At 52.3% G+C, this 12,907-nt stretch overlaps 6 protein-coding genes across 6 annotated transcripts; 3 read left to right on the top strand and 3 right to left on the bottom strand.

The window, feature by feature from the left end:
* Positions 1 to 164: 164 nt before the first annotated feature.
* On the top strand, positions 165 to 2,576 carry CFT2 (cleavage polyadenylation factor subunit CFT2; the record flags this gene model as incomplete). The annotated part of the gene is made up of 1 exon (NM_211547.2): positions 165 to 2,576. One exon carries the CDS (start codon positions 165 to 167, stop codon positions 2,574 to 2,576), a length of 2,412 nt encoding a protein of 803 aa, NP_986485.2.
* A 120-nt stretch (positions 2,577 to 2,696) lies between these two features.
* On the top strand, positions 2,697 to 4,220 carry MSL5 (mRNA splicing protein MSL5; the record flags this gene model as incomplete). Its single annotated transcript, NM_211546.2, has 1 exon — positions 2,697 to 4,220. The coding sequence occupies one exon, from the start codon at positions 2,697 to 2,699 to the stop codon at positions 4,218 to 4,220; it is 1,524 nt and encodes a 507-aa protein (NP_986484.2).
* A 139-nt stretch (positions 4,221 to 4,359) lies between these two features.
* CLF1 (Clf1p) lies at positions 4,360 to 6,411 on the bottom strand (the record flags this gene model as incomplete). The annotated part of the gene is made up of 1 exon (NM_211545.1): positions 4,360 to 6,411. One exon carries the CDS (start codon positions 6,409 to 6,411, stop codon positions 4,360 to 4,362), a length of 2,052 nt encoding a protein of 683 aa, NP_986483.1.
* Positions 6,412 to 6,612: 201 nt separating this feature from the next.
* RUB1 (NEDD8 family protein RUB1) lies at positions 6,613 to 6,891 on the bottom strand (the record flags this gene model as incomplete). Its single annotated transcript, NM_211544.2, has 2 exons — positions 6,613 to 6,694; positions 6,743 to 6,891. The coding sequence occupies 2 exons, from the start codon at positions 6,889 to 6,891 to the stop codon at positions 6,613 to 6,615; spliced, it is 231 nt and encodes a 76-aa protein (NP_986482.2).
* A 101-nt stretch (positions 6,892 to 6,992) lies between these two features.
* Positions 6,993 to 7,652, top strand: MTQ2 (S-adenosylmethionine-dependent methyltransferase; the record flags this gene model as incomplete). The annotated part of the gene is made up of 1 exon (NM_211543.1): positions 6,993 to 7,652. The coding sequence occupies one exon, from the start codon at positions 6,993 to 6,995 to the stop codon at positions 7,650 to 7,652; it is 660 nt and encodes a 219-aa protein (NP_986481.1).
* DOP1 (Dop1p) lies at positions 7,649 to 12,667 on the bottom strand (the record flags this gene model as incomplete). The annotated part of the gene is made up of 1 exon (NM_211542.2): positions 7,649 to 12,667. The coding sequence occupies one exon, from the start codon at positions 12,665 to 12,667 to the stop codon at positions 7,649 to 7,651; it is 5,019 nt and encodes a 1,672-aa protein (NP_986480.2).
* Positions 12,668 to 12,907: the final 240 nt, after the last annotated feature.

Genomic DNA, 12,907 nt, shown 5'->3' with positions numbered 1-12,907 from the left:
CAGCTGTCATGTTTTCCAATGCACGATTTTGCTTCCTAATCACTATATTCCTGTCTAACTCCTCAACATCAAAATGTACTACTACATTTGAAAAAAGTTGCACCAGATGATACTCTTCAACAGCAACGAAAGGTAAAACAGTATCACTTCAGGCCCTGATTCCAATGACTTATACCTTCACTTACTGCAAGGATGAGTCTGGGTCAACGACAGGTACGATCTTGTCGTTTGATAACTGCACCCTGTTGATAGATCCGGGATGGTCGGGCGGATGCAGCTACGATGAATGTATGGCATACTGGAAAGAATGGATACCACAGGTGGATATAATTTTGCTGTCCCAGCCAATACAAGAATGCATAGGTGCCTATGCTGCGCTGTTCTTCGACTACATATCCCACTTTAATTCGAGAATTCAGGTCTACTCAACGTTGCCGGTCGCCAATCTGGGTCGCGTGGCCACGGTGGATTTGTATGCCAGTCTGGGTATCATTGGTCCGTTCGACACGAATCGAATTGACATTGAGGACATAGATACTGCTTTTGACCACCTGAATACGGTGAAGTACTCACAGCTAGTGGACCTGAAATCTCGCTTTGATGGGTTGAGCCTTGTGGCATATAGCTCAGGGTTTGCGCCGGGCGGGACAATATGGTGTGCAAATACCTATTCAGAGAAGGTTTTGTACGCCCCTCGTTGGAACCACACGCGGGACACAATCCTGAACAGTGCCGACCTTCTGGACAAAGGTGGAAAACCGTCCACCGCGCTGATGCGCCCCTCTGCAGTGATAATGTCTGCCGCGCATGTTGGCCCATCAACACCATACCGCAAGCGATCACAGAAATTCAAGGAGGTCATAAAGAAGGCACTCTCTGCAAATACGTCCGTCATTCTCCCGAGTGCCATTGGCGGAAAGTTTCTGGAGCTCTTCGTGCTTGTGCACGATATACTACATGAGAATAAAAAGTCCGGCCTCCAGGCAGATGCTCCAGTGCTGCTTCTGTCATACTCGCGGGGTCGTACGCTCACATATGCCAGAAGTATGCTGGAGTGGCTGTCTTCTCAGCTGGTAAAGACCTGGGAATCGAGAGACAATAAATCTCCCTTTGACCTTGGGAACCGTTTGAAGATAGTGAATGTCAATGACCTTGCCAATTACCCAGGCACGAAGATATGTTTTATCTCGCAGGTGGAGACTCTCATAAACGATGCATTGAGTAAGGTGTGCACCAAGGAAAAAGCTATGCTAGTCCTAACAGAAAAACCTACTTACTACTCCCACACAATCGCAATCTTGGCCAAGGCGTATGCTAAGTGGGAACGCGCTCTAAATTCTAATAACCTAAATGCGGTAGAAGGAAACCCAATTGCTTATTCCGAATCACTTTCGTTGCAATTCAGCAAGACGAAGCCGCTAACTGGATCCGATCTTGAGGAGTTCAAAGAGCGGATTGAGGCTCGTCGCAAGGAGAGGGCTGAACTGCTATCGTCTTTCCAGTCTAATGATAACCCTGCCGGGGCTTCTGCGTTCACCGCTATTGAAGACGATGACGATGAGGAGGAAGATGTTCTTCGGCCACACGGTGCTGGTGCTCTCTCGACAAAAGTCGAAATCCCGACTGATCTCATTATCCAGCCGAATGCGCTCCCGAAGCATAAAATGTTCCCCTTCCAACCGGGAAAGGTGGCACACGATGACTACGGCGAACTTGTAGACTTTGAGCGGTTCCTACCCCAGAGCGCTCCATCATCAGCAAAGCGGGGTGCTACTAATGAAGAAGACGAAGAAAGCTACGATCCGCATGACTTTGAGGATATCCGCAGAAATGGCAGCGGCGGGAAGCGTAGACGGAGAGAACAAGACGCATTGCAGCGCCAAATGAACCAAGATAACCTTTCCTACCTAGACACATTGACTAAGCCGCAGCACCGCACCTCCAACACCCAGAAAGTTGTCATCCGCTGCACGATGGCCTTTGTCGATCTCGCCGGTCTCGTCGACGAAAGATCCATGTCCATCATCTGGCCCGCCCTCAAACCGAGAAAGATGGTCCTCCTTCCGTCAGACGCTGCATCCGTTTCTCCAGTCGCCCAGCAGCTCCAGAAGAAAGGCCTGGACGTTATCGAACCAGAGCTCAACAAATCCCTAGTTATTAATACCTCGCTCCGGTCCCTGGACATTTTCATAGACGCTGAGATGGACCAGATGCTCAACTGGCAGCGCATCAGCGAGGTCTACACCGTTGCCCATGTCGTGGGACGACTTACGAAGGAGAAGGACACCAAGGTCAGCCACAGAGACAAATGGGTGCTCAAGCCACTCCCTAATGCCAGCGCCCGAATGCAGACGACTGACTCGCTGCGCATAGGAGATGTCAGATTGGCGGAACTCAAGCGAAAGTTGACCGCTGCCTCTCACGTTGCAGAATTCAGAGGCGAGGGTACCTTGGTCGTCGATGGCCGGGTCATCGTCAGAAAGATCAGCGAGAGCGAAACAGTGGTGGACGGTACGCCCTCCGACCTGTTCTACAAGGTCAAATCGGCAGTAGCAGACATGCTGGCAAAGGTGTGAATGCTAGCAATCGCCTCTTAATAGCTTACTCCTCCCTATGTACTATCATATAGCATCTTACCGGGACATGATACCAGATATGTGGTGTACTGATGCGTAACGTTCTTTCCTCGATCAATTATGACAAGACTGGTTTGGTTTTGCATGCAAGTCGCTTATTGCTTACACGGCTGGGACTGGGACATCATGGATCGTGGACGGAGTTCTAATAGCTATGATAGCCTATGGGGTGGTAAAGCACGGGATAACCCAATAGTGTCGCAGCTACCGCTTCAATACCGAATAAGAAGTGCCTTGACACAAGAGCAGCAAACTGCGTACCAGGTCATGTACAGAATACAGGAGATTACGATCAAGTTAAGAACGAATGACTTGAATCCGCCAACCAGCAGGTACCGGTCGCTTTCGCCGCCGCCAGTTTACGATTCTCAGGGCAAGCGGACCAACACCAGAGAACACCGCTACCGCAAGAAGCTAGAAGAAGAGCGACACCGTCTGGTGGAAATCGCTCTGAAGATGATCCCGCACTTCATTGCGCCCGACGACTACCGGCGGCCAAGCAAGTTCCAGGACAAGTACTACATCCCGATCAACGATTATCCAGAGATAAATTTCGTCGGGCTGCTGCTCGGGCCTCGTGGAAACACGCTGAAGCAGCTGCAGCAGCAGTCGGGATGCAAGATTGTGATTCGGGGACGTGGATCAGTGAAGGAGGGAAAGGCGGCCACGGATTTGCCTAAGGGTGCCATGAACATGAATGAGCCTTTACATTGTGTTATATCAGCAGATACGGAGGAAAAGATACCTTTGGGGATCAACGCCGTGGAGAGTATCATTATCAAGGCGATCACGTCTCCGGAAGGACAGAACGATCTTAAGCGGGGACAACTGCGAGAGCTTGCAGTCCTAAATGGTACCCTACGCGAGGACAACCGCCCTTGCCCTCTTTGTGGTGAGCAAGGCCATAAAAAGTGGGAGTGTTCTTCTAATCCTTCCCTCTCTATGACAGTGATTTGTCAAAGATGCAACCAGCCAGGACATGCAGCTCGTGACTGTACTAGCCCCCTCAACGAGTTTGGCAAACGGACCAGTGACGGACCGGAGTTTAGAGAAACGAAAAAGCTACAACAAGACGCACCGCCTCCATCAGGTCCTGTGGGCTCACACCCTAGTGCACCTGGGAGTGGGTCTGCTAATAGTGGCGTTGCTCCCGCTTCCCTGCATCCTCCCGGGACCATGGCACCTCCGGGGGCGCTACCTCCGCCCGGCTCCCTCGCTGCTCCGGGGACACTACCACCTCCGGCAGCGCTACCCGCGCCCGCAGCGCCAGGCACATTGCCACCTCCAGTAGCCTTGCCTGCACCAGCTACACTTCCCCAAGCAGGCGTACCCCCTGCCCCTGATGCATCTCCAGCCGTCAAAACGGCTGTACCCATTGAAGGGCCACCTGCCCCACCACAGACGGCGCCTCCACTACGACAGACAGCAGCTACTGCGTCGTCTGCCGGGAGTAGCCAATCTGCTCAAGAAGAGCCAGAGAATGCGCGCAATGGCGTGGAGAAGGCGGCACCTGGCCCGCCAGCTGCCGTCTTACCACCACCACCACCACCACCACCACCACCACCGCCACCACCGTCTTCTTGAGACAGGCGCGTTCGTGCAGATACTCTTTCTGTCAGAAACTCCTAAATCATATGCGATAGATGTCCTACTTATTCCGAATGTTTAGGTACGATATACGACGTTTCGCTTCCCTTTATATACAAGATACTGATGGCACCGCTCATGGCGCTTGCTGTTGCTTCCATCTCTGTGCTAGGCTAACGAACTTGGAGGCAACAGATGAAGTACTCACAGTGTCGTCAGGAAACTCGTACGCGACATACTCCTTCTCGATCCCGTCCACCGTCCGCTTCCTTGTCACCTTTCTTGGCTGTCTAGACGCAATTTTCTGCCGAGCTTCCGCAGAACCGTGTATGGATTCATAGTCTTTATAGGCCTGCAAGACTAGTATTCTCCCTTCATCATCCTTCTCACTTGTGTAGTGACGAAGTGCTTTCTCAAAGATCGCACGTGTCTGCTCTTTGTTTTCCTCGGTAAGCTCAAATTCTTGTTCATATGCGTCATCTGAATCGTCACCATCACTGTTAGGCTGGTCATGTGCGTAAGACGCAACTTGTGCTGCTGTCGGAACAGATGACTCATATAGCGCACAACTTATCCACACATTAGGGTCATAGCCGCTAAGCGCTACATAGCGCGAGTACAAGGCTCTCGCTCTCTCGAACTCACTGGCGTCTGTTTCAAATTGGATATACCTCTGCATCAGCTGCAGCTGCCTTGCTTGGCTTAAGCCACCGTCCGCGGTGAGCCCAATCTCGTAGATACCACGTGCACGGTCCTCATCACCCAGATTTTCCTCCAGTTCAGCGTACTCGATCCAATTAGAGAGTACATCGGGCTGGAACTCGAGAAGTTTTTCGTGCAGTCGACGTACTCTATCAAATTCTTTGAGTTTAATCTCCAAATCAATGTAATATTGGAACAGCTTTGGTTTGGGACACATACCCAGCGACATTCCCAGGATCTTTCGCGCTTTGTCTAACTTTTCTTGGCGAATCTCAAACTCAGCATACATTATCCACGCTTTTGCAAACGTAAATTTCGTATTAGGAATCACCTCCCTCACCAGCTTCTGGTACATACTCCGTGTCAGATCGGAATCCACTAGCACTGTCTCCAAAAATAGTAGATACCGCAACCAAAGGTTGACGTATTTGCGCCACTGCATATCCTTCTCCTGGCTTCTCGGGACGGCTTTAACCGTCGCTTCTGCCAGCGCGGCACGTAGTTCCGCGGGAAAGCTCTCCTCTAACAAATCCAGATAGAGCCACCACGCATCGTAATCCAAGGGATGGGCCAGTAGCTGCTCCTCGTACTCGCGCTTCCGCTTGAACAGGATAGACTCGCCGGCGCGAGCGCCGCCGAACTTCTTCTCCAGCTGCGCCGTCGCGTCCTTGAGGGTGCTGGATTCAGGCCAGCGGCTGACCGCAACGGAGAGCACGGCACGGCTGCGCTCCAGTTCCTGCTGCGTCGCCTCCCACTCCGCAAACGACACGACCAGCTGTTCGACTTCGTGTACATCGGCCCCCGCAAACGCCGTCAAAGTATCGCACGCCAGCGAGTACACCCGCCGCACGGTCCCCGCGTCCCCGTGCTTCCGCTCGAACGCAACCCACTTGAGCCATGTTGCCGCGACCGGGTGTACCATCACGTAGCGGCTGTATACCTCGCGAACGTGCTCCACCTGTCCCTGTCGCGTCTCGAAGTCCACGAACGCATCCCACGCTGCCGCCGCAGGTTCCAACGTGCACCACTTCGTGTACACGCCCCGCACCAGCTCCACCTGACCCAGCGATTCCTCCATCAGCACATACTTGTACCATAACTTGTCCACCCGCGGCAGCAGCGCCGTCGCGCGCACCAGCAGGTTCCGCGCGTGGTTGACGTCGCGCGCGCGCAGCTCGCAGTCCACGTACCGCAGCCACACCACTACATCACCCGGCGCAACCGCCAGCGCGCGCTCAAACACCGACCTAGCACGCCGCATGTCCCGCTGTTCGTACTCGAACGCCGCGTATCGCAGCCACTGCCGCACGTCCAGCCTGTTGCGCTTCAGCGCCTCCTCGAACTCTGAGCGTTTGCGCCGCTGCCAGTCCCGCAGCTCCTCCACGTCCAGAATATCCACATCCATGCCCTTCCGCGCCCCGTCGTGTCCTACCGGCGCTGTCAACAGCTGCGCCGCCGTCACATCCTCCTTCGTTGCCTCTGTCATCCGCCGCCCGTGTGGTTTGTGCAAGTTTTTGTTTGTTTCCTGGCAGCCTCATCATGCTGCCCGCTATAAACATACAGCTGCGCTGTGATACCTACTCTCCTACTCTACCGCCGTCCCACGAAGCGACCACTCCGAGGCCCGCTACGCCGCCGCTGCCGACTAGGGCGGCGGCAGGACCCCACCCGCAGGACTCCTGGCCCGCTAACCCCCGCGCAGTGTCAGGACCAGATGCAGCTGCATGCCGTGCGCCAGCCGCGCGGACATCACCGTCTGATCGTCGTCGCTATCGTTGTTAATACCTGCCTTGTCCGTAGCCGCCAAGCATACTTACATCTGTTTACCTTGGAAAATCAGGCGCTGCTGGGAGGGCGGGATGCCCTCCTGCTCCTCCAGCAGCTCTTTGATGCGGTAGACCTTGTCCTCGGGCGCCACGTCGATCTGGATCTCCTTGCCCGTTAGTGTCTTGACCTTCAGTAACATCGCTGTTGGGTGATGTAGTGGTGATAAATAACGTGGCGTGCAGGTGATCTTTTGCCACCGCGGGCACGAGCAAACCCGGGAGGGCGAAAGAAGGGAGATCGATGCTGGCGACTCCGGAAGTTAAGTGTGATCCTGAGAGGGTGTACGAGCCGAGCGAGGACTCGTTTTTGCTGCTGGATTGCCTGGAGAAGGAGCGGACGTGGCTGCGGCAGCGACAGCCAAGGGCTTCGGTGGTGTGCGAGGTGGGCTGTGGGTCGGGGGTGGTGACGGCGTTCATGATGCAGCACGAGATGCCGCAGCCGATGAGCGTGTACTTGGCGACGGACGTGAGCCCATGGGCGTTGGCGACGACGGCGGAGACAGTGCAGAGCACCGGGTGCCGCGGGGCGCTGTGTGCGGCGAGGACGGATCTGGTTACGGGGCTAGCGGACGGGCAGGTTGACGTGCTGGTGTTTAACCCGCCGTACGTGCCGGCGGAGGGAGTGCCGCAGGGGCCGGCGGCGGGCGAGCGCGAGGAGCGCTGGCTGGAGGTGGCGCTGGAGGGCGGCGCGGACGGGATGGAGGTGACGACACGCATGCTGGGCGCGCTGGGGCGGGTGCTGGCCTCGAGCGGTGTTGCGTACATCCTGTTCTGCGCGCGGAACCGCCCGGAGGAGGTGGCCGCGGGGATGCGGGCGGCTGGCTGGGTCGCGGAACTGGTGGAGCGGCGGCGAGCGGGCTGGGAGGTGCTGAGCGTTTATAGATTCTATAGAAACAGTTAGTTGGTGGTAGATATAGCGGCCAGGATGTCTGCCGCGACGTCTCTGCAACAGGCAGCCTGGTCAATGGGTTTGAGGCTGTACGACGTCTCGTAGTGGCTGTAGCTGAGGTTGTGGAAGAAGGTGCGTAGGGCGAGGTGGCTGTCGACGCGGCGGATACCACACAGAAGCGGGAGGCGTGCATCACCCGCGGCGAGCTCGATGTCGGCAATGTGGCTGCCCGTGTAGTCTTTGCATTCGCTGATCTCGTCGATGAGAGCCATGAATGGGTCCGTTTTATAGATGCAGTTGATGGTGTCGATGATGAACAGCCACTCGTTCGTGGCGCTGAAGTCTTCAATGTTGAGCACGAGCAGCAGGTCGAGGCACTTGCACATGTGCAGCACCAGGTGTGCGTCGATCGGTTCCTGGATCTGGAGGCTCTCGTAGAACGCCTGAAGTCCCGTCTGCAAACCGTGGCTGATCATGGACCAGTAGTCTGCGATGTGCATCTGTTCGATGCACAAAAATACGGCGCGCAGGAGGATGAAACAGTTCGCCTTCAGCGGCGTGTCGGTGCTGAATAGATAGTCCTCAAGCTGGCTCATTAGTTGCTTGAAGTATAACAAGTACGTGTCCGGCGGCGCGATAAGCAGCAGATATGCGAGCTTCACCATCTGCTTGCACTTCAAGTCGACCTCAGACTCGGCCCAGCCTTGGAAGGGGTTTATTGTGGGGGTGATAACGTTCCCTTTTTGTCCAATTGCTAGTAGCAGGTCACTGATCAATTTGTCCTGATTGTCTGGATATTGGCTCCATTCGTAGATAACCTGGTTCCATCTGTCTTCCTTGAGGCACATGCTTAGCTTTGTATTATCCGTGAAGATGTCGTTTAGGAGGGTCTTCCAGTTGCGTACCTTAGCCCCAACAGGTGCAATGGCCAAGAGCAGCTCCATGAAGCCGGGCGAGCTTACCTCTAGTTTCCCTTGTTTCAACAGCGGCGACACACAGTGAGAGACGATGGTGGAGACACAAGCCCCGAAGCGGTCGCCCTGAGGCGATTCATTTACAATATACTGGAGCCTGGCCAATATGAATAGAATGTCTTGGTAGTTGGCTTCGCACACGCCGTTTTTTGCTACGATGTCCTCGGCCAATGTCGAAGTCAAATACTTCACAAAGACATCGCTGACCTCTTTACGTACTCGCTTCTGCTGCCCAAATTGCGAATGCGCAATCTTTTCAGAAATGATGGCTATCAGGATGAGAAGCTGATAACTGAGCTGCTCATATTGCGAATAATTCTGTGAAACCTCTTTTATGAAAACAAGGAAGTCGTTGTAGAAATCCTCAATGGCCGCGTTCTCCAGGCTGCGCACATATTCGATAATAAAGGCCAATACTTGTTTTGGTTCTAGCTTGGCGGCAGTGACTAGGTGGTCAGATGATTTTCTCGAAGCAATAGAGGAAAACGTCACCGTGGTTGCCTTATTGCACTTGCTCACAACGCTCAGCATCAAGTGAGGTAAAGTCAAAACAGGCCTGTTACCATCGAGAACATGCGTCAGAGTTATGGTTAAATCATCCATTCTATAGGATATTAAATTTTCTAGAATCTCTAATGGTTCAAGTGTGAACAGCTTGTCGATCAATTTCTTGGTTTTGAACTTGTACTTGTATGACAGTTGGTGGGCAGACTCGCTGTATTCTGGATCCCCCACACAATGATCAGGTGGTAGAGCCCTACTATTCGAGATATTCTGTGCCCATATCCAGATTCCAAAACTGCAGTCGATCGCCCTCTTGTATGACTGGAATACCACCTCGCGCTCTCCCTGGAGCTTCGAGGTAGAGTTTGAAGGATCGTTTGAAAATACATTTGACACCATGCTCTGTAGGAAATCGTTCTTGGAATTGGGCCCGTTCAGATAGCCATTGTTTTCACCTGCCATCAGATACCCATGTGATACTTCCAAAAGTTCTTCCAGCCCATCAATTAATAAAGAGAAAGACTTGTAATTCTTACCCTTATCCTCAGATTGATAAAATAACCTTTCAATACATTGCGTGAGTGAGGAAGACAGTGGTAGAATGATGTTGAAGATGGAATGCTGGAAGTAGATGATGCTTTCGGACAATAACTGAACATAAGAGGAGACAGTTAAAGGCGACTCAATATTCGCAATGCTTGACACTAAAAAGTCAATGTAGTTAATGTGCGAACTATTGTCATCAAATATATCCAACTTAATGTCATTCTTGTGTGACAGAGATAATATCTTGGACACAATACTCAACAGGGACACAATGATCAGTTCCGACTCGGGGACTTTTATCTTAATGTATTTGGTTGACAACTGCAGTAAACTGGTAACAATTGCCTTAAAATTCTGTTCAGTACCGTCAATCAGTGTATCTAATAAAATCAGGGCGCTTCTAATACTTCTACCATGCGTATTATTCTCCAAGTTTAAAAATCTAAGAAGGATTCCGATGGTAAGTCCCTTGTATGTTGAGACATCCTCCTCTCGCCACTGTTCAAATGAGTGCAATGAGGTCAGTTCGAGACTGAAGGATTTGAGAAGAACGGATTGCTCTGTTCTCAGAACATTTGTCACAGTTTGAACATGATAGGTAAAAAGATCAAGGTCATCCAATTCAGTCAGTGTTTCTTTCATCAAAAAATCAAACGACAGCAGATTATCCGCCAGAACTTGGAATAGCCTATTCGAGGCATTCGCATTGATGACAGATACTATCCACTTGGATACGTGCAGATAGGATAGGTGCTGTTCATCGAACAATTCATCAAACATAAGCTGTAGCGGCCTTCTGATCATACCAATATCGTTCTCCAATTTAGTCCACAGTGCGTCAAGGACAGTAAGCTTTGCGGCAATGTCCTTTTCTCTAATGAACGCGCTGGTCAGGGCGCCCTCGATATGTTGTTTAGAGATACCTCTATTCAAGGCTAATAAACATCTAATGGCTTCCATTTGCCGGTTTGGGTCCAGAAGGTAATGCCACAAGCAGTCGACAATCATTTTTAGTATTTTCAGTGAATCGATAAGGTCCACCTGGTGGGCTAGGTAGTCCGAATACAGCACCACAATACCGAAGATACTGTCTTTCGAATTATCTTCGTCAAGCTTCTGGCCCAGGGAAAATATTTGTGAAACCAATGCTTGGTCTGCCTCGGTAGCCTTGTCCTCAGCATCAGGCTGCGTAGGTATTTTCCCAATTAGCGAAACATACAAATGTGACATTTCATTAACCATGCATCCAGTCTCCAAACTCTTCAAAAGCAAAAGGTACACTTTTTCAGTGATCAGGAAAGCCAAGTCCGCGGGGGGGAACGGTGGCATTTTGTCTGCAGAGTTCGGCACCAGAGGATTGGCTTCAGCAATGTAAAAGTTTGTAATGGCGGACAACAATTCCACGCTACTCTTGCCCTCCTCGCCCACCAAAGCAGAAAGAGATAGGGGGAGGTATGCCTTGTCTGGAATAATATCCGCGAGTGCATTGCAGAGTCGATACTTTTGCTTGGTGATTGCCGGCTCATCTTCAAAGGAAAGTAAGAGCATAGTGAGCAATATTAGAGGACAATGACGGACCACAATTTCTTCGTCCGTCGCCACATTGAAGGTAGACAATAAAAACTCTAATAGATCATAATCGTGCTTCTGAGTTATTGCCTCGTAGCAGCTCCCCCAAATTACAGTAGTTTCTATGGAATCGAAAAACATAGAGGCAACCGTTATGACATGCTTGCTCTCCTTGAACTTGTCTGCGGCTTTCATCAGCTTAATAAAGAGATGCGGCACAATGCGCGAGCCAATCTCCCACCGATCCATCAAAGCAAGACATATCTTAAAGGCGTTGGGGAGTTCGCTCTCCGAACCTATCATGGCAATGATTCCATTCATCAAACTTTCCAAGCCATACTTTGGGAAGTAGTCATTCAGGGGCGTATCCGCCTGCTGTACGCGGGAGGAAGGGCCCAGGAGCCAGTTCCATATGCGCCGATTCAACGACATGTCCTTTTTCAACATTGTCTTGCAGCAGCTCATAATCAGCAGCTCTCTATCAGCCTTTGTGACCAGCGTCTGCAGAACAGGAGAGTGGAGATGGATGCGTTGTGCCAGAAGATCCAGGATCCCACGTTGGATCAAGAGTTCGTTCTCTTCGCGCAGACTGTTGACCAGAGAACGGATCAGCAGACCCGGCTCGGGCGAGACTATACATCGCGACTCGGGCAGCAAAAGCGCCAGAGCGGCTTGGCGCTGCTGCTTCTTGTCTTGCACATCGCCGTTCCCCTCTGCTGCCTGCTGTTGGTACTGAGAAACCAGGTGTGGCACTGCATTGAGGGAGGGAAGCCGCTTGGTCATCCACACGAGCCCGCCCAGCCGCCGGTTCCGCAGTGACAGCATGATCATGAAGCAGCTCTGCCAGAACAGCGAGTCGTCCCCCAGGTTGCGCCGCAGGTCGTCCAGCAGCCCCAGCACCATAGGCTGGAACTCGCTGCTCTCGTCGTCGACGCCGGGCAGCAGACTAGCAATGAGCGGCTTTGCCAGCAGCCGCAACATCGACGGGGGGAGCCGTATCAGGTACTTCTCGTACAGCTCGATCACGGGTGATTTGACGGAGATCGACGCATACGCCATGAGCGGGAGGATACCGGCCACCCAAATATTGCATTCCTTGCTTAGCGCCTCCATCCCAATTTTCTCAAATATGAATATGTACACGTCCAACGTCTTCAAGTGCACACCGGACGGTAGGTCGGGCGACAACGACGACGCCAGCCGGCGGCTGACCTGGTATGGGAAGGGCACGTAGTATTTCACGTTCTGGAACTGCGGCGTCCAGCTCTGCAGCGCCTTGAGCAGCTTGCCCAGACTCGAAATGTAGTCCGCCCACTCAGTCACAGCATCGAAGTGCTGTAGTGCCTTCTGCACGTTCTGGTGGTACTTGCTTTGCTTGGAATCTAGTCTCTTGAAGTTCGAGTCGATCGACAGAGGCTTCAACGGCAGTGACATCGAAAGATTCGTTGCGGATGCGATCCAATACGAACTGCGTTACTTTGTGAGTGGTCTCAACCCTACTGCTCGGAATTGGCCCTTTGGACTGGCGTATTTATAGTACTTGAGGGGACTGCGGGCTTCAAGATATTAATAAAAGGTATAATCAACAACCGTTGAAGGCGATCACCCAAGTACAAGATACGGAGAAACCTTATGTAGCAGCTAAGCAGTGTCGCGGACCCGCCAGGCCCGCGG

The sequence above is a fragment of the Eremothecium gossypii genome, chromosome VII, assembly GCF_000091025.4.
Source record: "Eremothecium gossypii ATCC 10895 chromosome VII, complete sequence".
Taxonomy (NCBI): domain Eukaryota; kingdom Fungi; phylum Ascomycota; class Saccharomycetes; order Saccharomycetales; family Saccharomycetaceae; genus Eremothecium; species Eremothecium gossypii.
The sequence above is the reverse complement of the archived record's forward strand: the minus strand, read 5'-3'. Positions and strand labels throughout refer to the sequence as shown.